General features: G+C 49.7%; 1 protein-coding gene across 1 annotated transcript in view; it reads right to left on the reverse strand.

Annotated features, from left to right (window-relative positions):
• HIVEP1 (HIVEP zinc finger 1) overlaps positions 1-23144 on the reverse strand; it is a 251665-nt gene that overhangs the window by 124593 nt on the left and 103928 nt on the right. Inside the window, exon 5 of the mRNA XM_086948991.1 lies at positions 4591-4692. Coding sequence (XP_086805117.1) covers positions 4591-4692 — 102 coding nt within the window. The remainder of the gene's footprint in view (positions 1-4590; positions 4693-23144) is intronic.

Below are 23144 nucleotides of genomic sequence, written 5' to 3' on the forward strand. Positions count from 1 at the left end.
TTATCATGAGTCTGGCGCCCCTTGATGAATCCGGACTGGTCAGGGTGAATAATTGCCGGCATCAGATCTTGTAACCTGCGCGCCAGGATCGCTGAATATAGCTTGGCGTCTATGTTGAGTAACGCTATTGGGCGGAAGGAAGCGCACTGGGTGGGATCCTTCCCCGGCTTTGGCAAGACCGTAATTACCGCCTCCGCCAAAGTTCCGGCCGAGGAGCCAGAGGTGGCCATATCATTAAAGAGGGATACTAAGTCGTCGCAGAGTTCGGTGGCGTATGTCTTGTAGAAGACGGCTGTATAGCCATCCGGGCCAGGTGCTTTGTGTAGTTTCAGATTTTTTATGACCTCAAGTACCTCTTCCCTGGTGACCGGGGCCTCCAACAGTTCATTCCACTCTTTCGATATCTGGGGGAGTGGTAGGCGCCGCAGGTACTCCCTTTGTGCCTCTGTATCGAGGCCGTCCCCTGCGTAAAGGTCCGCATAAAAGCGGCCAAAGATGCCCGCCTTCACTTCGTCCCTATGCTGTAACACGCCCGCGTCTTCCTTAATCCCACCGATATATTCACGTTCCCTCCTGTCACGCAGTTGACGCGCTAGGTGTCTACCCACCTTATTCCCAGAGGAGTAAGATTGTCGCCCCAGCTTCAACACCGCGAGTTCAGCCCTGTTATTGTAGTGGTCTCTCAGTTTCCCTCGAACCGCCGTAAGTGGACGTAGAGTCGCCCTCGACGGATTGAGCTTGTGCGCCTGTTCGAGTTTGGCCAACTCGGCCTCCAAGTCCTCCCGGTCTTTCCGCCGCAGCCTATTAAGATTGGCATTAAGGCTTATACACGTACCCCTGGCGGACGCCTTAAGGGCGTCCCAAGTATTAACTACCGACGTGTCCGCTGTGGGGTTGAGATCAAAAAAGTCCCTAATGGCCTCCCGCAGTGCCCTGTTCGATGAGTCATCCCTGACCACCGAGGCTGGGAAGTACCATTTCCGCTGTCCGTTACCGGACGATGTCCAGCGAAGGGTGAGTACCAGCAAACTGTGGTCGGAGACTGACAGTGGGAGAATGGTGGAATCTAGGACATCTCCCCTAAGGGCCTGACTGAGGAAAACATAATCTAATCGGGAGTAGGAGTGGTGTACATGGGAAAAGAATGTGTAATCTCGGGAAGTAGGGCGATAAAATCGCCATCCATCAATCAGCCCCATTTCTCCCATCAGCTGTTGTGATGTATCCGAAAACACACCCGTATCAGCCCTGTGAGTCCTAGAGCTATCCACAACCTTATCCCACACCAAATTAAAGTCCCCCATGAGGAACAAGTGCCCATCAGCGAAATCCCCCACCTTCTGCAGCAAGTCCTGTAGGAACTTATTTTGGCCAACATTAGGGAGATAAACCACCACAAAGGTACACATTTGTCCCCGAACAACCCCTTTCACCATCAACCATCGGCCATCCTTGTCATTGCGCACCTCTACAGGTTGGAAGTGCAGCGCGGCGCGGAAGAGGAGGGCCACCCCTCTGTGTTTCGTAGTAGCAGAAGACCTGTAATTAAGAGGGTAAGCCTTATGTCTAAGGCGCAGCTCGTCTTTGCGCGCTAGGTGAGTTTCCTGGAGACCCACCACATCCAGCTGATGATCAGTCACATATTTCCAGACTTTCTGTCGTTTCTGCGGCGAGTTAAGCCCTTTAACATTCCAGGTCCCTATACTAACAGGCATCACATAGTATCACCCCGACCCCTGCTAAAGCCAGCCCATGAGTTCCCCCACCCAGAGGCCTAAATTCACCCGCCATATGTGCTGCCGATGATCTACCCGCCACCCCCCACCCAACTCCACCAGCCGGACAACAGGTCATCTTGAACCTCGAATACGTCCCCTCCGCCCCAATCCTCCGCATTCCCAACGTGCAACTCAGCCATACACACCACCTAGCACCCTTGTCACCACCATGGACCCTCCCCGACGCCCTCCCCTCTCGCCCCCCCACCCCCCAACACACCCCACAAGAAGAAGAAGAAGAAAAAACTCAAGTCACTGAACCTGAACCAGTCTCCAAACAGTTCCAGTAGGCCATAGTTCGACAGGTCCTTTCTGGACTGGAAGCAGGGCAGGGGGACCAACACGGTGACCCCCACGGCCACGGTCCGAGGCGTCTTCTCCAAAAGTACAACCAAAGCCCCGGTACCATACGGCCATAGCCCCTCCTGCGCCAGACCCTAGTAAACAAAAGATCAGGCCGCTCCAGAGCTTTGCTGGGAATCAGCTAACGTTGCCGAGGCCACCGACGCCACCCCATCTCCCCTTTCCTGCAGGCTGGCAGCCCGGTCCGGCCGCTGACGCCTGGGAGACGAGCCCACTCTATGCCATGAGGACGAGTGATGGCGCCTCCTCGACGGTGATGCGGTAGGTTCCTGGGAGGGTGCGACGTCATCCAAGCCTAGGAGATCCTTTGCTACCTGAAGGGAGCGAATCTGCGCCAGCCTGTTCTGCCACCGAAAGATGATACGAAAGGGATGACCCCAGGAGTAGGAGATTCCACGTTCCCGTAGAAAGGAGGTCACAGGGCGAAATTCCCGTCTCTTCCGGAGAGTTGAGGCAGCCAGTTCCTGGTAGAGCTGCGGGCGGTGGTCCCTAAACTGCAGAGACGGGATGGCTCTTGCCTTCCGCAGTATGCGCTCTTTCACTTGAAAATCGTGAACACACACGAGGATGTCCGGTGGAGGCCCCCCCGCCGGGGTAGCCCTACTCTGTGCACTCTGTCCATCCTTATTTCCTGCACATCCTCCTCGTCCAAGACCTGCAAGAACTGGGCCTGCACGTAGCCACGCAGGTCCCCCGCCTCACCGTCCCATGGCACCGCCCGAATACGAATGTTGTTCCTTCGGGAACGATTTTCCAAATCCTCGGTGTGGGTTTGCAAATCCAGGTTCTGTTCGGTGAGGCGGATGATGTCTTGTTGCAGCAGATGCACATCGTTCGCCACACTCAGGACGTGATCCTCCAGCGTCGCCACTCGCTCTCCGATGCCATCCACGTCCCTCCGCACTTCCCTCAAGTCGGACGCCAACTGCGCACGCATTCTGTGATATCCTCTTTAATGGAGGCGAAGAGCTCTGTCATAAAGTCCTTAGTGACCGGCGCCTTGTCATCCGATTGCTTTGATGAGCCGCTGGCTTCACAGGCCCGGTGCCGCCGCGGGCTCTCGTATCGGCCCGACCAGCCGCTAGGGCCTCCGTCGGCTGCAGGCGGCACAATCCAGCTCCGACGCCCCGGGAGGTTCCCTACTGGCGGCCACCGTCTCTCGGGTCACTCCGGAGCAGCCCGCAGCCCAAGGGGAACCCCGGGGCCGTTGCTAATTGAAGCTATGCAGGGCCTGGTGCCGGAGGGGACTCACAGCACGTCCTACTCCGCCGCCATCTTGGCCACGCCCCCCCTCTTCTTACTCTTTTTATTGACCTTTCTCGCCTGACCCTTTCCTCTCACCTTCCCATCCTATTCCTTTACACCTTCTCTCATTTATCCAATTTCCTCCCTTCTGTAGCTTTTCTAGTTTTCCTTTTCTTACTCAACCTCCCTTTTGCACCCTTTATTCTGTCCCATTCTTTGCTTTTTCCCCCCTCGCTTCCACCCCTTCTTCCATATACATGTTGGCTTCCGTCCGTTTCTTTTTGTCCATCTTCTACATCAAATTTCTCATTTCATTTGTTCCTTTGAGCACTTCTCACTGAGTCTCTTCTTTGTTGTTTCCTTTCATACTTTCTCTCTTCTTCCACTCATTCAAACCACTTTTCTCACACCTGCATTACCTATCTTTGCTTTCGGCCCTTATTCCTTTATATTTATCACCCATTTCCCATGTCCCTTGACAGTTTGCTTACCTCTACTCCATTTATCCTCCCCTTTTCCCATAAACATTTCTCTCTGCCACTACCCCATTTCACTTCCCCTATTTCTCTTCCTCATTACTAAATATTTGCCACGCTGAGTGATTTTACAGCTCATAGAAGTATGTAAGGATTTTCTGGCATGCTGCAAAGTAGAAAGAGGAAACGTTCGGACATTCTGCATGGCTCCAGGCATCACACACATCTACAATATGTTGCAAATGCAGGATGATAATGAACGCTCAGTCACACCTCGCCCTGTAAAAATCCGAATAGATATTAAAAATCAGGTGGTACAAAGTGAGCTTTTACACCCCCATCCCTTGCCTTTTCATTCATGAGACTTGTAAACAGAGGATTCAAAGTGAAATCATAACGTAGTTTATAAATCCACCTACTTTTTAAGCAGTTATCATTAATACTTCATTTTTACAGCACTGCCATGGTGTAAAAATGTTAAGTCTCTAGTAGTATTTTTTAATTCAATGTTGGTCTCAATATTAATTTAAACTATATTGGTACAACATTGTTACCTGTTTTTATAAAAGTACGTCCCCAAGATAACTTGCAACTTTGACCTCAGATGAAGTGGTGCAAAACACGCAGCCAGAGGAGCAACGCCATTTTGTCCCAGTAGAGGCGATATTTGGGCATAGTGGCAAAGAACAAGAAAGGTAAAAAGGCATGCATGGTTGTTCAATTCTTACCAGCTTCCTCAGCATCCTGGTCATCGTACAGATCATCAGAAACTCCCAAATCTATACACTTCTTGCTGTGGGCTTTGGACTTCATGTGTTTGGTGAGATTTCCTGTAAAATCCAAGCATAGTGGATGTATGTAAGGTTCAACGTTCAGATGAGAATGGTAACATGAAGGTACAAGACATTATGGCTATAGATATATTAATTGTTTTTCGGTGTCTATTTTTAGTTCTTGATTTGAGATTTCTTGTCCTTCTCTGGTGCTGAAGAGGCCAAAACCCCTCAACCCCTTATCGGCCTACATCTAATGCTATCTCCAGGTGGATGAAGGACTGAAACAAAAACACTTTCGGAGGGACAAGGAATTTATATATAAACTCAAAGTTTTTTGGTTTTTGTACTTATTAATGAATCTTTGTATTTATTTATGTATTGTACATTCAAATATTAGTTTAATTGTTATGCTGAATTGTATACAAGCCACAATGGCCCTAATTAGGATGTCGGTCGCCGACCGACATCCCTGCCGTTTCGGAACTGACCAACCTCGGGTCGGCGGTCCAAAACTGCCTTTATGATGTGACCGCACCTGGGACTCCCATTTCCCCAAGAGAGCTTGTGCGGCGGTCGGAAACCGGCCACAGCACGAGCTCCCATAGAGAAAACGCACCTCACGGTGCCTGCCACATGGTGCAAGGAGTTACAGGGGGCACTATAGTAGCCCTCTCAGCCCCCTACCGGAGGCCATGGAAGAAAGAGGGCCCTGCTAGGGTCCCCAAAGTCACTTTTCCAATAGGCTTTCCATGTCGGAAATCCTGATATGGAAAGCCTGTCGGAAATTGACATCATAATCCTGACGGCAGAAACAATGTCCGTAAGGGATTATGTTCGATTTCCGTGAGTCCATCGGAAGCCAGCTGGATTGACTGGCCGGTTTGAATTCCGACCGCCGTAATCGTAATACAGCAATTGGAAGTCAAACCAAGCATATCAGTTGGTAAGCTTAAGACAAGCAGTTGGAGGCTTACCGACCGACATCCTAATTAGGGCTTATATGTTTATCATTAATGTATTAGTATCTATTTGCTTTGAATAGGTTGCCACGAAACACCATTAAAATATGTACATGAGTAATCAAACAGAGATAGGTGTGGTTAGTTTTTGTAAACGAGTTAACCGACAGATGTGAGATGATTAGAATGCGTGCATCCCCCCACTGTGGTTTACTATGAATTAAGCATGCCTCACAAAAAACTGACTCACTGGAGTATAATCAGTGCAACTACAAAGACCAGAAGGCCTGTGAAGTGGCCACGCCCACTGGGGCGGCGAATGTCGAATTTAAGTAGCGGCACAGCACCAGCTTTGTGATGCATTCCAACTGCTGCCATTGAAGAAAGGTCTTATTGACTTGAAACGCGTCTGGCAAATTTGCGTTTTTTATTTTATAATGACATCTCCCATTACCTGTGTGCAGCCTTCATGTGCAATAAAGAAGCGATTCAACCTACCTGAAGTGGCTCTTCCTCAAGGGGTAACTCTGTTTTGAATTATAAATATATATTATATATATATATAAATATATAAAATATATATATATATATATATATATATATATATATATATATATATATATATATATATATATATATATATATATATATATATATATATATATATATATATATATATATATATTACCTACTGGCGGTCGCCAGTAGGTATATATAGTTAGGATTTTTTCCCTATGGGATTTCTGAAAATTCTATGTCTAATAACTTTGGCGTTTGTGGACGGAATCGGCTGAAATTTTCAGGAAAATGGCACATTTTGTTTCTGAGCAGCCCCTGAAAATTTGAGGGGGGTTCGGCAAGGGGGGGCCGAGAAAAAAGGGGGGTCCCAAAACGCGTTTTTCCCATGTTAATTTCCATAGGGCGGTTGGCCTCACTTTTAGCCCGAACGGCTGAATGGATTTCCACGAAACTTGGCAAAATTGTAGGGACTGTTAGCCCGATGTGCCTTTGCTAGGTCTCAATATATGTGCTTCAGTGGATTTTGAGAAATTAACGTTTAAAACAAGATATATATCTGTAACAGCGCTCCGGGCTGCGCTCCGGTTCGCGTACTTTTCGCGTATCAGAACTTTGCGAAGCGAAGCTGATTGGCTCTCCGGTGTCTGTCAACATTCTAAACAGTCCGGAGCGGCCGCCATCTTGTCTCTCGGTAGGATCGAGAGACAAGAGGAGGCCAAAACAAAGGGGGAAATGAAGGAAAGGGGGCAAGGTAGACCCCTTCTGACCCCCTAGGATTGATGAGGGGGATATTATAGAGCCACGCGGGGCCCCAAAAAAAAAAAAAAAAAAATCCGATTTTTTCGCCGTAGAGACGCGTCTTGGTACGCGAACCGGGAAGCTAACCGGAAGTGTAACGGGAGTTTGAGGAGTAGCTGATTGGCTGTCAACATTGTAAACAGTCCGGAGCGGCCGCCATCTTGTCTCTCGGTAGGATCGAGAGACAAGAGGAGACCAAAACAAAGGGGGAAATGAAGGAAAGAGGGCGAGGTAGACCCCTTCTGACCCCATAGGATTGATGAGGGGGATATTATAAAGCCAAGCGGGGCCCAAAAAAAAAAAAATCCGATTTTTTTTCGCCGTAGAGACGCGTCTTGGTACGCGAACCGGGCAGCTAACCGGCAGTGTAACGGGAGTCTGAGAAGAAGCTGATTGGCTGTCAACATTGTAAACAGTCCGGAGCGGCCGCCATCTTGTCTCTCGGTAGGATCGAGAGACAAGAGGTGGAAAAAAAAAAAGTGTAAATGAATGAAAGGGGTAAGGCAGACCCCTCCTGAACCCCTAGGATTGATGAGGGGGCTATTAAAGTTCCCTGCGGGGCATAAGAAAAAAAAATTGCGATTTTTCGCGGTAAAGGTGCTTCCTGGTACGTTAACCGGGCAGCTAACCGGCAGCGTAACGGGAGTCCGACATATTGTGTTTTTTGAACGTTTGTGATATGTGCACGTGTGGATTTTGTCTAATTAAGGTTAAAAAAAATATATATATATCTTTAAGCGTGTTCTGGCGCGCTTACGTTTTGGGTTTGGTTTGCGCTGCAGAGACGATACGTCACGGTTATGCGATGCATCATGAGGCGTCTCACGGGCTACGTGATACGTCACTTAATAAAGAATATATTTTACAGCTATAGATATTAGCTTTTAAAAAACCAATGAAATTCACAGAAAAAACCATAGGTTATAGACCATATATAGTTAGGAATTTGCATTTACAAAACCTTGAAAATTCACTGAAAAAACCATAGGTTATAGACCATATATAGTTAGGGATTAGCATTTAAAAAACCTTATTTTATTTGCACAAAACCATTGAAATTCCATATATAGTTAGTTGCACTAACTATATATCGCGGACCCGCAATCCACTGCTAATGATGTCACATATTACATCATTCATGACATGGTCAGTGACATCACTGATGACATCACTGATGACATCTCAAATGACATCACTGATGACATCACTGATGACATCATTGATGACAACACCCAGTGACTGTATGTTTCTGTAAAGTTAAAATATGTCTTACATATTGAAGAATGAGTGGATGTATAAGTGTCTGGATGAAGGATTTAGTAGTTTCTGTTTGATAATTCAGAGGCTGTCCTACCTCGAGCCACGCACCGCCATAAAGAGTGCCGATACTGCCCGACATCAGGACAAACACTCTGACTCTGCGCAAGCATACAGGGCATGTGGCAGACGCCAAGGACCGGACTTTGGTTGGCCCTTAGCAACCTGAAAGTGGTATGCTAGGGGATAACGTCTATTCAAAACAGCAGCATTAATGAACAAGCATCACCCACTTGTGGGTAACAACATCACAGCATTCAGCGCACTTCAAGAACCAGCATGCCCTTAAGCCTAGTCAGCCCGTGGGGGTGGCCACTGTACGTCGATAGCACCTTAAAGGAGCCGAGCTGAAGAGTGTCCTGACAAGCCTGTACGATGCAGAGTCTCTTTCCCTGAAGAAAGTCGAAGTGTCGACCGAAATGCATTGGAACCTGGCAATGCTGCAACATTGAAATAAATGGTTTTGAAAAGATGAAATCGTGTGCGGCTCAACTTCCTCTCCAGAAGAGAGGTTTCTGTTTGAGATATATATATATATATATATTGAAGTACAAATTGCCCTTAAGCAGCGGGAGGGCACTCGACAGCGTTCTCCTCAGTGTAAGCCTCGCTGCAGCTTGCTTCTCTGCGCCCTGTGATAATTAGACAAAGCCGACGCGTTTCGAGGCATTGCGCCTCTTCTTCTTGGGCAGACTAAACAAACACCGTGATGCTCACCATTCACTTTCCTTTAAGTCCCAGAATACTATCGGCCTGCTGTTGCCACGCCCACTACTAAGTGTGACGATACGAAATAAAGGAAAGTGAATGGTGAGCATCACGGTGTTTGTTTAGTCTGCCCAAGAAGAAGAGGCGCAATGCCTCGAAACGCGTCGGCTTTGTCTAATTATCACAGGGCGCAGAGAAGCGAGCTGCAGCGAGGCTTACACTGAGGAGAACGCTGTCGAGTGCCCTCCCGCTGCTTAAGGGCAATTTGTACTTCAATCAATTTCACGGCGGCCCCTGCCGTGGGGATGAGCACCGTTTTCTGACAATGAAGGAAAAAGCTGTGGAGTGGAACCCTTCCAAACCACGTGGCACAGCGCTCTTTTTGCACAAATGGAAGCCTGTTTCTCTGAAACCCATCCTACCAAGGAAAATACACGGACCTAATTGACTTTAAAGCACTGTACCCACTAAAGGATGTGAATGTGCACTCACCATTGAAACTATAAGTCCCAGAATACTATCGGCCTGCTGTTGCCACGCCCACTACTAAGTGTGACGATACGAAATAAAGGAAAGTGAATGGTGAGCATCACGGTGTTTGTTTAGTCTGCCCAAGAAGAAGAGGCGCAATGCCTCGAAGCGCGTCGGCTTTGTCTAATTATCACAGGGCGCAGAGAAGCGAGCTGCAGCGAGGCTTACACTGAGGAGAACGCTGTCGAGTGCCCTCCCGCTGCTTAAGGGCAATTTGTACTTCAATCAATTTCACGGCGGCCCCTGCCGTGGGGATGAGCACCGTTTTCTGACAATGAAGGAAAAAGCTGTGGAGTGGAACCCTTCCAAACCACGTGGCACAGCGCTCTTTTTGCACAAATGGAAGCCTGTTTCTCTGAAACCCATCCTACCAAGGAAAATACACGGACCTAATTGACTTTAAAGCACTGTACCCACTAAAGGATGTGAATGTGCACTCACCATTGAAACTATAAGTCCCAGAATACTATCGGCCTGCTGTTGCCACGCCCACTACTAAGTGTGACGATACGAAATAAAGGAAAGTGAATGGTGAGCATCACAGTGTTTGTTTAGTCTGCCCAAGAAGAAGAGGCGCAATGCCTCGAAACGCGCCGGCTTTGTCTAATTATCACAGGGCGCAGAGAAGCGAGCTGCAGCGAGGCTTACACTGAGGAGAACGCTGTCGAGTGCCCTCCCGCTGCTTAAGGGCAATTTGTACTTCAATATATATATATATATATATATATATATATATATTTGCACATTTTACCACAATCACTGTGGTTTACTCTTTTCTAGCCACTTTATTTTTACCTTGCCTTCCCATGTGCAACCGTCTTTGATTATCAGTTGATAAGATAGTTTTATTCAAAAATCCATACAGAGCATAGACTGTGCAAGAACCTAGGGAATTGTTTGCTGCCTACAATAAACCAGCTATGTAATGTAATACAATATATGTAATTTATATATAATCTCGCCATTTGTCTGCCCATTTATATGGAACTCAAGCCTAATTTTGAAGGAAAATGTGAATAAAAAGTAATATATATATTCACTAAAAATCTAAAGGTTACAGGGACATTATAGTTAGGTTCAGCTTTTAAACACACAAAACCATGAAAACTCAATAGAGTTAGAGTTACCTCTAACTAGAACTCGTGCCCTAAGGTAACTATAACTCGCACCCCCGCCAGAAACAGCTTTCGCATCAATTATTTTCCAGCAAATGTTGGAGTAATATTATCAATGATATCATAGAAGATGTCATGAGTAACGTAATATGTGGGGGGAGTGCAAGTTATTGTTACCTTAGGGCACGAGTTATGGTTAAAAATAACTCTATAACTGCTGAATTTCTGTGGCTTTGTAGGAGAAAAATCCGAGCCTAACTGTAACGTCCCTGTTACATATGGTTTATAGTGATTTGCCAACGTTTTTCAATTCTATTTCCTAATTATAATGGCCCTATAACCTTTGTTTTTTTCAGTGATTTTTTTTTAACGTAAAATAATATTTAATTACCAAATGTAAATCAAGCTGCCGCTGCGCATGGCCTCTGGGCGTTGTGGCAGGGGGTTGGCTGTAGAGCAGCCAACCCGGGAAGGGGGGATGCAGCCACCCTCTCAGCACTGATTTTGGCCCCAAGGACCCCATCCTCTAGGGCCTGGCACATTTTGTGGGGAAGCGGCCTGTACCCCCATCACCGGGCTGTTTTGGCCCTGGGCCCCACCACTGTATTTATGGGGAGATGGGACATGCACACCCCGCCACAGGCAGATTTTGGCTCTGGGGTCCCCATAACCCAAGGCTCGGCCAATAATTAAAAGGGGGGGGGGCACATGGCCTCCCACCCTAGGCCGATTTGAGACCCGGGGACCCAATCCACGGGATCCGGCCAATAAAGGATGGGTGCCATGGTGCCTGCCCAGGACATTCAGCATCTCCTTTTTCGGGACCGTGGGTGGAGCTCCAATGCCCCTGTGGCCCCAGCCAACTCATCGCATCTAGCAGGAGCCAGCACTGCTCACACCTGCAGGTGCAAATGCTGCTCCTGTGGGCGGGAACAATATTCAGAAACGTTTCCCTGCCGCATCACTGCAGGCAGGGAAACATCTGTAGTCCGCTCTCAGCTGGTGGGAGCATTTTTAAAGGTCCCACACCTGGTAGCAGACTTAGTGTTTGATCCCGCCATGCAAGAGCAAACACAAGTTTTCTGTCCCATGCCAGTGCGAGCAGGGAAACCGCTATGTCCTGGGTGTGGGCACCCTGAGACAGCAGCAGCCGGCCCAGTGGGGATGGGGTCCCCAAGGCCATTAATGGCTCCAGGCACCATTAAATGCACGGCCGGACCCCGGTCGATGGGGTCCCCAGGCCAAACTAAGCCTGGAGATGGGGGCAATATGCCCCCATGTTTCACTTTATATGAAGGCCTGGCATCTGGGGATCAGGGCCCGGGGGCCAAAATCTGCATGGGGAGGGGGTGGTGTGCCCTGCTCCCACTTTATATTAAGGCTGGGCCCCGGGGATGTGGCCTCTGCGGCCGAAATCCGCTAGATATGGGGGCCATGGGCCCCCCTCCCCATTAGTAAGACAGCCGGACCCCTGGAGGATGGCCTCCAAGTGCCCAAATCAGGCCACGAGGGGGGCCACATGCAACTCCCACTTTATATCAAGGCTGGGCCCCAGGGACTAAAATCAGCCAGTGGTGAGGAAATGCTGTCCACCTACGCGTATTGGGTCGGGCCCGGGGAGATGGAGACCGAAATTGGCATGGGAAAAGGGCCACGTGCGCCCCGTTCTCCTATTATTTTTAACAATCCCCCCTCCACACCTGGCCCACCCAGGGGGCATAAAGAAAACAAGCACGGGAGTCCGCTCTTGTTTTTGAAAAAATTATTTTAACATTTTAGCTTGGATTTGCAATATATATGTATAATCAAACATTTTTGCCACCATCAGGCATAGGGGTTCAGAGCATTCCTACACTGCCTCCTTTTTTTTGGGTCTCTGCCTGGGTCCTGAGTCCCAAGATGACTGCCTTCACTTCCTGGTTGATGTGGTGGTAGCCAATCAGATCTTCAGGAGATATATATATATATATATATATATATATATATATATATATATATATATATATATATATATATATATATATATATATATAGATGTAGAAACAAGCGCGCAGGGTAAGCAAGAGGTGCTGTCCCAGCATCCCGAGTGGATGATGCAGCAACAAGTGGATCAGATACTCAAGGCCATTACCGACACTAGAGATGCTCTCCACCAAGATATGTCGCGCAGGGACTGGGGCTCCTTCGAGTGGATCTTGCTAAATTTGCGGACAGGGTAAAACAAACGGAAGCGACGCTGGGAGATTTGGAACCTGCCCACAAGGCACTAGAGGCTCAAATGACGGATGTCACCCATCGATTGCGGACTTTGGAGAGGAGGGCGAAAGATGGTGAAGAGAGAAATTGAAGGCACAACGTCCGTGTAGTAGGGTTGCCAGAAGGAGTGGAAAGGGACAACATGGTGGATTACCTGGAAAACTGGCCTAGAACAGAAATTGCCACTGAGGGTCTGTCATCCTTTTATACTTTGGAGAGAGCGCTTAGAGTGCCGGCTCGGCCGCTGGTTCCTGGCAGGCCGTCTAGACCAGTAGTGGCTATATTACTCCACTATAAGGATAGGGGTCACCTGTTGCACAAAGCTCGAACATCGGGCCCCTACAAAGTAAACAATTGTAAGTGACATTGTTCCCGGATTATACATTTGAAGTGCAGCGCCGCCGTGCCTCGTTCTCAGCGGTCAAAAAGGAGCTCCGAGCCGAGGGTCTTCAGTATTTGCTGCGGTTTCCATCACGTCTCAGAGTGGTCATGGACGGTAAGACGTATTTTCACGATAGTCCTGAAGAAGCTTGGACATGGCTTGAATCGTACCGAACAGGCACCGGTGAAGCGGACGCGGCAGGAAAACATCAGCAGAGGGGCTGCCATGCCGATAGCGACGCATTAGTAGACGACGCTCGGCTGCCCACAAACCCACGGAGACCCAAATGAAGCAGGAGCGAACTGCTGTGTTGCAGGCGGTCACGGAGAAATCTAAGGAGAAGGGGACGGCATCACTGGAGACAACAGAATTGGAGATGGGCTCCTTGGAGTTAGAGTCTGAGGAATCGGACACGGGAAGTGTTCGCTTGCCACACGTAACACCTGGGACACTGGACGAGATCGCAGATGCTTAAGAACACCGGATCGCCTAAGAATTCACGAGTGGGGAGGAGGGGGGTGGGGGGGTTTGTACTGTTTTTTGTTGATTCACTGCCCACATATGGGAGATATTGGATGACGGTTAGATGGGTCGTAGGGATGGAAGGGTGCTTGTAATATGTGGGTCCTTCGTAACATGTCACCTCAAGAGAAGTTGAGGTTTATTTATCATTGGGCTAAGGCGTGCGATGATATGGGACTGGTAGGAAGGTCCTCTACGGCTCTAGGCCGCCTCCCCTATTATCGTGTGGTTGCGGTTCCTCGGTTCTTACCAGAAGAACACTTAGAGTGTTAGTTTGGATGGGTGCTAGAATTGTAGCGCCTGTTCTGTGGTGGGTTTGTTGGGGTTTTTTGAGTAGTTTTTTGGGGTAGCTAGGGCCACCGGTGTAGTTGAACGGGGACACAGCTGACTGGGGGATTCTGGCTTCAACATGGGGACGTTACTTGATTTGAAATGCATTACCTGGAATGTACAGGAGCTCCGCACGATGACAACACCATAATGTGCATGCTTACTTGGTGCAGAGGGGGGGTTCATATACCCTTTCTCCCAAAAATTCACATGAATCCGACTGAGGGGTTGGCGTTGAAGCTCAGATGGAGGGGACAACTCTATTACACGACGTATTCAGCTTTTGCGAGGGGGACCCTGGTATGGATCAGGACGGGAGTCCCATTTCAGATGATCCAACAGCTGGTGGATCCGGATGGGAGGTTTGCGGTGGTGACAGGTCATCTTAATGGTGTGGATGTGACGCTGAGTAGTATATATGCCCCTAATGTGGACCAGATTTATTTTTTCAGCAATCTGTCGGGGAAGTTGGCACCGTACTTAACTCGCTCGGTTTTGATGGGAGGGGACTTTAACTCTGTAGCGGACATTGAGATGGATAGGTCCCATCCTCGGATGCCTGAAGCCTCTATACATAGATTGTCCAAGGCTAGGCGGGAGTCGCAAACTGACTGGGGGTTGATGGACACGTGGCGTGCACACCACCTGAAGGATCGGGATTATTCTTATTTTTCTGCACTACACAAATTGCATGTGAGGCTTGACGCGATGTTATGTACTTTAGTCAAAAAAAGATTCCCTTTGGGTACCTTACACTTGAGATAACAATCCTCACATACACATGAAACGTAACGTAAACATCTACTAAAGCAAGTACATAGACAACATTATAGAAAACTGTGAAAGCAATGCAATAGATATACAAAACAATTAAAATTATAATTCTGCACTTTTTATTCATACACAGCTAAAATTCAATAAAAATTGGGAAACAGACATTAAAAGAAGGAAAATATTACACAATAAATCACATAAATTCCGATTTGTAAAAAGGAGACAGAACAGAAAATTAATTCAGCCACTAGGTCAGAATTATCCCTGGTTTATATGCAATGTGTTTCTCCTTTGGCATCGACGCGTTTCGGTGGATGTATATATGTAACCACCTTCATCAGGATAACATACAATGTCGCCCCAATAGTTCTCTTTATCCGCTTAAAAAAGAACTTGTCTAACCAAGGGGTATACACCTCATTTTCAGAAATTCTCGTCCAGACGGAGGGTATACAGTGGGAACCACACTGCTTGCCTTACCTTGGAACTAAAATTTACCATACGCAGAAAGATTTGTTAGAAGGTAATATAGGTAGAGCTATGAGAGGAATTAAGGGTAGTTTGGCATTCTGGAGTACTCTGCCACTATCAGTAGCAGGCCGGGTGGCACTCATGAAGATGGTGGATTCCGAGCTCATTTTTCAAAACGACAATGAGATTGCCGGTGGGTGGATTTCTGTGGGGGACCGGCAGATGGCAGGTGGCCTTGATCACAATGATGCAACCAAGAGTTGAGGGGGGGTTGGGCAGTCCCTGACTTTGAACTGTACTACTTGGCGGCCCAGCTGCAGTGGCTTGGGCAAGCAGTGACTAGGGAGTTTAGGGGCCCTGACGGGCCGGTGGATCGATGAATACCACGGCATGTGTTGTCTTTTATAATACTTCAGCAGCGATTACACCTTTGGTCGCTAACCCATGAAGAACGTACGCTACGGCTATGCTAGAACTGGAGCCATAACGGAGGTGGGATAGCTCGACAGTACGCCCCATAGATTCCTCTGGGTGGGTGTACTGCTCTCCCACATGGGGGGGATTGGACTGCTCAAGGCTACATGGGAGGAACTAGGAATACAAGTACTGGGAGATCTCTATGAAGATGGTACTCTTCTATCGTACCAGGCGCTGCAGGATAGATATGACCTCCCCAGGGGAGATTTCTTATTGCATTCAGCCCTAGTGTCAACAATTCAGCGTTATTGAGGAGGGGGTTGTTGGAACTACAGACATCAATGGTGTGCTAGTATGTGGCGGTGGCAGCGGGAACCTTTAAAGCTATTACATGTCTCTATAGACGAAACCCCTGACCCAATTAAAACGGAAATGGAAGGCAGAGCTTGGCAAGGAGATTCCAGAGACAACACAGCCCGACTAGTTGAAAGAGCGTCGAAGGGCACGCGCAATGCCAGGTTTTAACTGATTCACTTTTATATCCTACATAGGGCATATTTAACCCCGGATAAGATCAACAGATACTTTACAGTGGATACAGCCCAATGCCCACTTTGCAGTTTAGTGGGGGCAGAGTTTTACCACATGATTTGGAATAGCCCGCAGCTGGGAACGTACTGGGAAGAGATGGTTAGCATGCTGAGTGAGATTACAGACCGACAGATAGAGCCGGACATAGGTACGTGCCTATTACATTGGTTTCCGCATAAATCTAGGACAAAAGTCATGAGTACGTGTTTTGATTTGGGGTTGCTCTTGGCCAAGGGGGATCTTACGACGCACTGGAAATCTAGGCAAGGGCCCAGCATTACCAAATGGAAGACAGAACTACTTAAGTGAGCAACCAGTGAGAGCAGAGTTAGATTCCGGCAAGTTAAGAGGACTAATAATGATAAAGCGCTGGAGACTGCGAGGGCATGGGAGACCTTGGTTGTGTCACTACAGACCCTTGAGGCAGAGTCAGATGGTGACTTGACACTGAACAAACCACTGAGGGCATCCCAAACCGATGGAGGATAGGGGGGCTCCTAACATTCTTGGGGGGCATTGCTATAAAAATGGGGAATGTCAGATAGGAATTAGCAACCTGGAGGTTGAAGTACTACATTGAGCTAGAATGATACAGCATATTGTAATTTCCTTTATGTGAACCCTGAACACACCGGTGGCAAAGGAGGGGGGGGGGTGTTTATAGAATTAGGACTGGCTTTTCTTTTAAACATAGATAAGAAGTTCAGTAGAATCATAGATGCCCGTTTAGAAAAATGGGCAGAGAATGCATATAATTGTGATTTTAGGACGCTCCAAGATAGATGGGACATGAAAGACGAATATGCAATAATGGAATATATAATGATATTGAATATAATTAGGTATGTCTACAAAATAAACTAAAACCTTTATCAAAGTGTATACTGAATAATATTATTGTATGGAAAACACTGGATGGTTGATGTTGCATAAAATCAATAAAAATACATTTAAAAGGAGGCGTGGCCGGATAAGACGTGCTCCGGCGTAGCTCACGAGGAGCTGCTCAAAGATCCGCCGTTAATACCAGTCCTGACAGCCTAAAACGACTGATGTGGGTCCTGCAGGGTCCAGGAGCGTCCGGGAATCGAGAAAATGCCCGCTCGCACCTAGAACCGAAGTAATCCGACGAAGAAGCGAAAGTGCACCGGGACGAGCGCTCCAAGATGGCGGCGGGCCAATGCTGACCAGGCCGAGCGCTGTAGGGAGATTAGCGTAGGAACCGCTAAGGAGCAAACCGGGACGTGACAGGAAGTTGTGGTGACCAGGGACGCTCCAGAAACGGGTACTTGTCCCAGTACTGGTGCCTGCGGAGCAATGGCATGGCCTGAGGGGGCGGGGCCTCCAAAGAGAATGAGGGAGAGAGCGTCCGAGTCTCGATCGTGACCGGAGCGCACCCCAGGACCCGGGGGCATTGCGGAAAGGACGCGCTGCACGAGGCGGACCAGGGCGCCAGTCAAGGAACAGTGACCGCCGACAGGACCATCCCGGGGAGTGCAGGAGGCCGAGAGACGGGGAGGGACGACCCAGGAGCCGGGGCCCATAACTAACACACCGGAAGGGAAGCCGACGAGGAGAGTGCTGGAGACACCTTTCCTTCCCCTTCACTGCCCCAGACTTGGCTACACGGTACCAGGGGTCCATGTCCGGTGGGGGTAACGCCGCCAATCAAGGGCGGAGACGGTGAGCCCGGCTGTGGCCGGGAGAGAGAGTGGATTACAGGGCCTGCTGCCCCCCGCTGACTGCATCGGACCGGGGAGGCCGAAACAGGCGTGAAGACTGCGGAGGGCCCAGGGGGCAGGACCGGGCCCTCACCACGAACATAGGCGCTGGGCACACCGGACGGCGGACACAGCGGAGGGGCGCAAGACGGAGCTGGGAACAGAGAGGGCAGCTGCCAACCGGTGCCAGGGCTGCAGGCAGCCATCAGCATCGACGGTAAGGGACTGGCTCGCACAGCAGGGGAGGCTGGCCCCATCCCACTAGGCCCCACGCGACGCGGGCGGCCAGGAGGCCAGCGCAGATCAAGAAGAGCCTGGGGCAACCGGAGAGAGGGGCACCGCTGAGAGAGAGGAGGCAGACACACGGACGAAGACATCAGGGGGAGAGAAAAGAAGGATTCAAGGACGGCCACCGTGACAGTGGGTCGTAGAGGGTGACCCCCCATTCGCGGACGTCCAAAGGTGAGGTCGAGTGCGTAAGGAGGCCGTCTGAGAGGGTGCGGGCCCTGAAGGGTGCGCGATGGGGAAGAAGGACCCGGTCGCCAAATCCTCCAGGCAGGAGACATTGGATAACTACGCCACGGCCTGTCTGCAAAAAGAGACTGCGCCTGCGACTTCTGACACCGGCTCGGACACAGAGCGGCTGCTAGGGGCAATACAAGCATCTAGGACGGATATCCAAGAATCACGGGCGGCCATGGAGGTCAAGATTGGCGAGGTGGGCTCGGAAGTGCTGCTATTACTACGTCAAGATTTTCGTAATCTAACAGAGAGGGTGACGATGGGGGAGACACGGATCAGCGAGGCAGAAGATTCTCTCACCACCCTCTGGAAAGACATGGCAGAACTACAGGCGTCGCACCAACACTTGCTATGGAAGGTGGACGATGTGGAAAACAGGGCGAGACGCAACAACCTGCGTTTCGTAGGCTTTAGAGAAGGCATTGAGGGGGTGGACATGGCGACCTATCTACATTCCTGGCTGAGGACAACCTTTCCGAAAGCACAGTTCTCGAATTGTTTTGTTATTGAACGGGGACACAGGGCGCTGTTGTCGAAACCTCCGGAGGGTGCAAGGCCGAGATCGGTCATTGCCGCTTCCTTAACTTTGCGGACCGTGTTCTAATACTCCGAGAGGCCAGGAAGGTGGGAGAGATCCGCCTAGAAAATACGAACATTATGATTTTCCCGGACTACAGCCAGGAGGTCCAAAAACAATGACGCTCCTACGATGCAGTTAAAGCGAAGCTGAGGGACCTGCAAATAACATACATGTTGCTCTTTCCGGCGAAACTGAAAGTGATATTCAAAGGCAGAACACACTTCTTCAACCACCCAGAGGAGGCCTGGCAGTGGCTGGAGGAACGTCCGATATTCCGGGGGGCGGAGGCCGAAGGCCATAGGATAATTGAGGAGATGGCAGACGCCGGACTTCGGCGAAGTCCTCCGCAGACACAAAAGCCTAAAAAACCGCGGACCAGAAGAAGCGTGCAGACAACACCATATCCAAGCCCCAGCGCAACGGGACTTAGGAGACGAAATTCGGCGTCATCAGCGGGAAGTGCTGCGGCGGGGTCCAGGTTCAGATGCCTGGAGAATTTGGCTCGCTCCGAAGGAGAAGACGACGCAGGGGGTCGAACATCGGAAGGGGAGGACGAGGAGAGCCATTCCTTGCATCCCCTGGTGAATGCAAATCGAGAAATGGAGCAGGAAGCACCTGGACTGCCAGATGATCAAAGCAGTGGGACACAAGACTCACATTGCTTAACAAACAGAAAAAAGGGACAGGACTAGCATCTGAGAATACAGCTCATCGATGAGGGGGCACGCAAGTTAACCATTCTCCTTTACTAATCGTTTGCTATTCATTGTTATGTTTTTGGGCATTGCAGGTTGATCAGACGGGGGAGGGGCACACACCGCTACGTAGACTGCAATTCTAGGTTAAAGGGGGAGGGGGATCAGAGGGAGGGCGACAGACCCTCTCCGCCGGCAGTCTTGGTTCTGTGTAAGTTGAGACTGAAGGGGGGTTGGGGGGGACAGGGATGGAACAGGTCATGTCAGGAAGGTCGCACTCGGCAAACTGCAGGACACTCCACGAGTGAGATCCCAGGACACCACACAACAGGACTTGAAGGGATGCCGGGTAAACACATAGATGAGGGACTGGACCTGGAGGGTGTCTTGATAATGAGATGGAATTTGAACGGGCTCGGCAGTAGAATTAAACGCGGTCTGGTGAACGAACGCATACATAAAGCGATTGGGCCCAGATTTCGTGCTGCTGCAGGAGACGCACCTTATGGGGAGCAAATGTGGATTCCTAGCGAGAGGGCAATACACAGTCTTAGCTCATGCGGGATTCACCAAGGGCTCGAGGGGGGTGTCAATACTGGTGAGGAAGACACGACCATTCCAGGTAGACCAGATATGGGTGGACCCGCAGGGAACATATGTGGGGGTGAGGGGCACATGGAAGAGGAAGGAAAACACGATAGTATCGGCCTATACACCACCCAAGCTGCAGGCAGGGACATGGAAAGGTATCACGGAGATTCTACTCCACACGTCAGACACCATACAAGTGCTGGGATGGGACTTTACCGACGTAATGACCCAGACCCTAGACAGAATGGGTGCCAGGAGCGGGGAGCAGAACCAGACCGCTCTGTCTGGTATGATCCATGCGATAGAGCTGGCGGATGTGTGGAGGTGGCTGCACCCGGTAGAACGGGCCTATTCCTTCTACTCTAGTGCACACAAGGCGTTTTCAAGACTGGACTATGTCTTCCTTGCCAGAAACACTATAGCGGGAGATGACTTGGCAGAGTACAAAGCTAGGGGGATTTCAGGTCACTCCCCGCTCGTGGTGAGGGTGGGGAAAAGGACCCAGAGGCAGAAGACATGGCAATTGTCAGCGTGGGAGTTGCAGAACCAGAAAATACTGAAAGGTATTCGCGCAGATGTAAAAGTCTGTATGGCGGAAAATGAGGGCTCAGTGTCGTCCAAAGTAGTCCTGTGGGAGGCCTTTAAAACAGTTATGAGAGACAGAGCCCAGAATAGACTAGCAGAGGCAAAGCGTGAGGTGCAACAAGAGATGGAGGCGCTGGAAACCCAGATATTAAGATTGGAGAGGGAATATCAGAGCGGGAAAGCTGCAAGGACTCTCCGGCAACTAACAGACGTGCAAACTCAGTACAGGGACCTGGCAACGGGGGTGGCCAAAGCACAGGCACTAGAGACGCTCCACCGTTTATATGATGTGGACGACAAATCAGGCAAATTGCTGGCATGGTTGAGCAGGAGGGAGAGAGATGCCCGATGGATAGAGCGGGTACGGGACGCCCAGGGGAACCTGACGGGATCGGACGCCCAGATTACAGAGGCATTTGCTGCACACTACAGGGCTTTTTACGAGGCAAGAGATCTGGGCACCCAGGAGGATGCACTGAAATACATGGAGCACATCGACCTCCTAGTGCTAGCAGACACGGACGTCACAGACCTAGAGGCTCCCATTAAGCTGGAGGAGATCCACCAAGCCCTGGCACGGCTGCGCGCAGGAAATGCTCCGGGACCCCAATGGGTTCCCGGCGGATTAAAAAAAAAAAGCGCAAACCTTTTGTCCGGCCACATACTAGGATTATTTGAAAAGGCGAGGCAGGAGGAAGCTCTCCCCCCAGACCTCTGTATGGCCACAATCATTCCGATTCTCAAGGAAGGTAAACCACCGGAAGACTGCAACTCATACCGTCCTATCTCTTTATTGAACATAGAGGTCACATTATTGGCGACGGTACTGGCGCTTAGACTGAGGAGGGTGATTGTGCATTTGGACCAGACGGGATTTCTGCCAGGTCGGGCGACGAGATTTAACCTTAGACCATCCCACAATTGGCTGCAGGAGGTAAATGGGCGTCGTGACCCATATTGGTTCCGCTCGTTGGACGCGGAGAAAGCCTTCGACGCGGCCCACTGGCCATTCCAGGAGGGAGTCCTGGTGAGACTGGGCTTTGGCCCCAAGTTCCGGCAATGGATAGGCCTACTGTACACGGACCCAAGAGCGAGAGTCAAAGTGAATGGGGCTCTGTCGGGGGACTTTCCGGTGCGAAGGGGAACCAGGCAGGGTTGCCCACTGTCCCCCCTGCTCTTCACGCAAACGATCGAGATGCTTGCGGCGAAGATCCGACAACACTCGGATATTAGAGGCTTCCAATTGGGGACAAGGGACGTAACGTGAGAAAAAATATCCTTATATGCGGACGACGTCATCCTCTACATTACGAGACCGGAAATGACATTACCGGTGCTCTTTTCGGAGCTGGAATGCTATGGGGCACATGCTGGATACAAGATTAATTGGCATAAGTTGGTACTCTACGACCCTAGGGGACTAAATCAGTGGTCGAACCTCTCAGTCAGGCTACAAACTACTACGGAGGGCTTCACCTATCTAGGGGAATTTATTACCCTAGACAGATCGGCCTCGTATGAAAAAAATGTCGGACGAATACTGCGCACCTTTGTAGAGGACGCGACTAGGTGGCGGCTCCTACCCCTCACTCTCTTGGGTCGCGCGGCTATGTTCAAAATGATGACACTGCCCAAGTTCCTCTACGCGTTCCAGAATGAATACTACCCTCTTCCACGCGGGGTGTTTCGAGTAATAAACGCGGAAGTCCGCTCGTATCTATGGCTGGGTAAACAACCTAGAGTAGCACTGTCGACCCTACAATGCCATCAATATAGCGGAGGGATCTCACTTCCTAACGGTGAAGCCTACTATTGGGCAGAACATCTTGTTACCATTAACAACTGGCTCCATGTCCCAGCTATGCACCCTACTTATGCGCTAGAGAGTTATGCGATGGGTACCCGCTCTTACCATTATTATCTCGACGGGGGCAAGGGGACAGCAACATTATTGCCTGCCACCAGGCTCACGTTGGCGTTATGGCATAGAGCGAATAGGACTATCGGATGGGATAAAAAGCCTACAACACAGTGGTAGGAACTGCACGTGGCTACCGGATCTGAATAAACTGAAGGGATTTGCTGGATGGGATAGTATAGGGATTTCAACGTTTGTATAAAA

The sequence above is a fragment of the Lissotriton vulgaris genome, unplaced genomic scaffold, assembly GCF_964263255.1.
Source record: "Lissotriton vulgaris unplaced genomic scaffold, aLisVul1.2 SCAFFOLD_1211, whole genome shotgun sequence".
NCBI classification, from domain to species: domain Eukaryota; kingdom Metazoa; phylum Chordata; class Amphibia; order Caudata; family Salamandridae; genus Lissotriton; species Lissotriton vulgaris.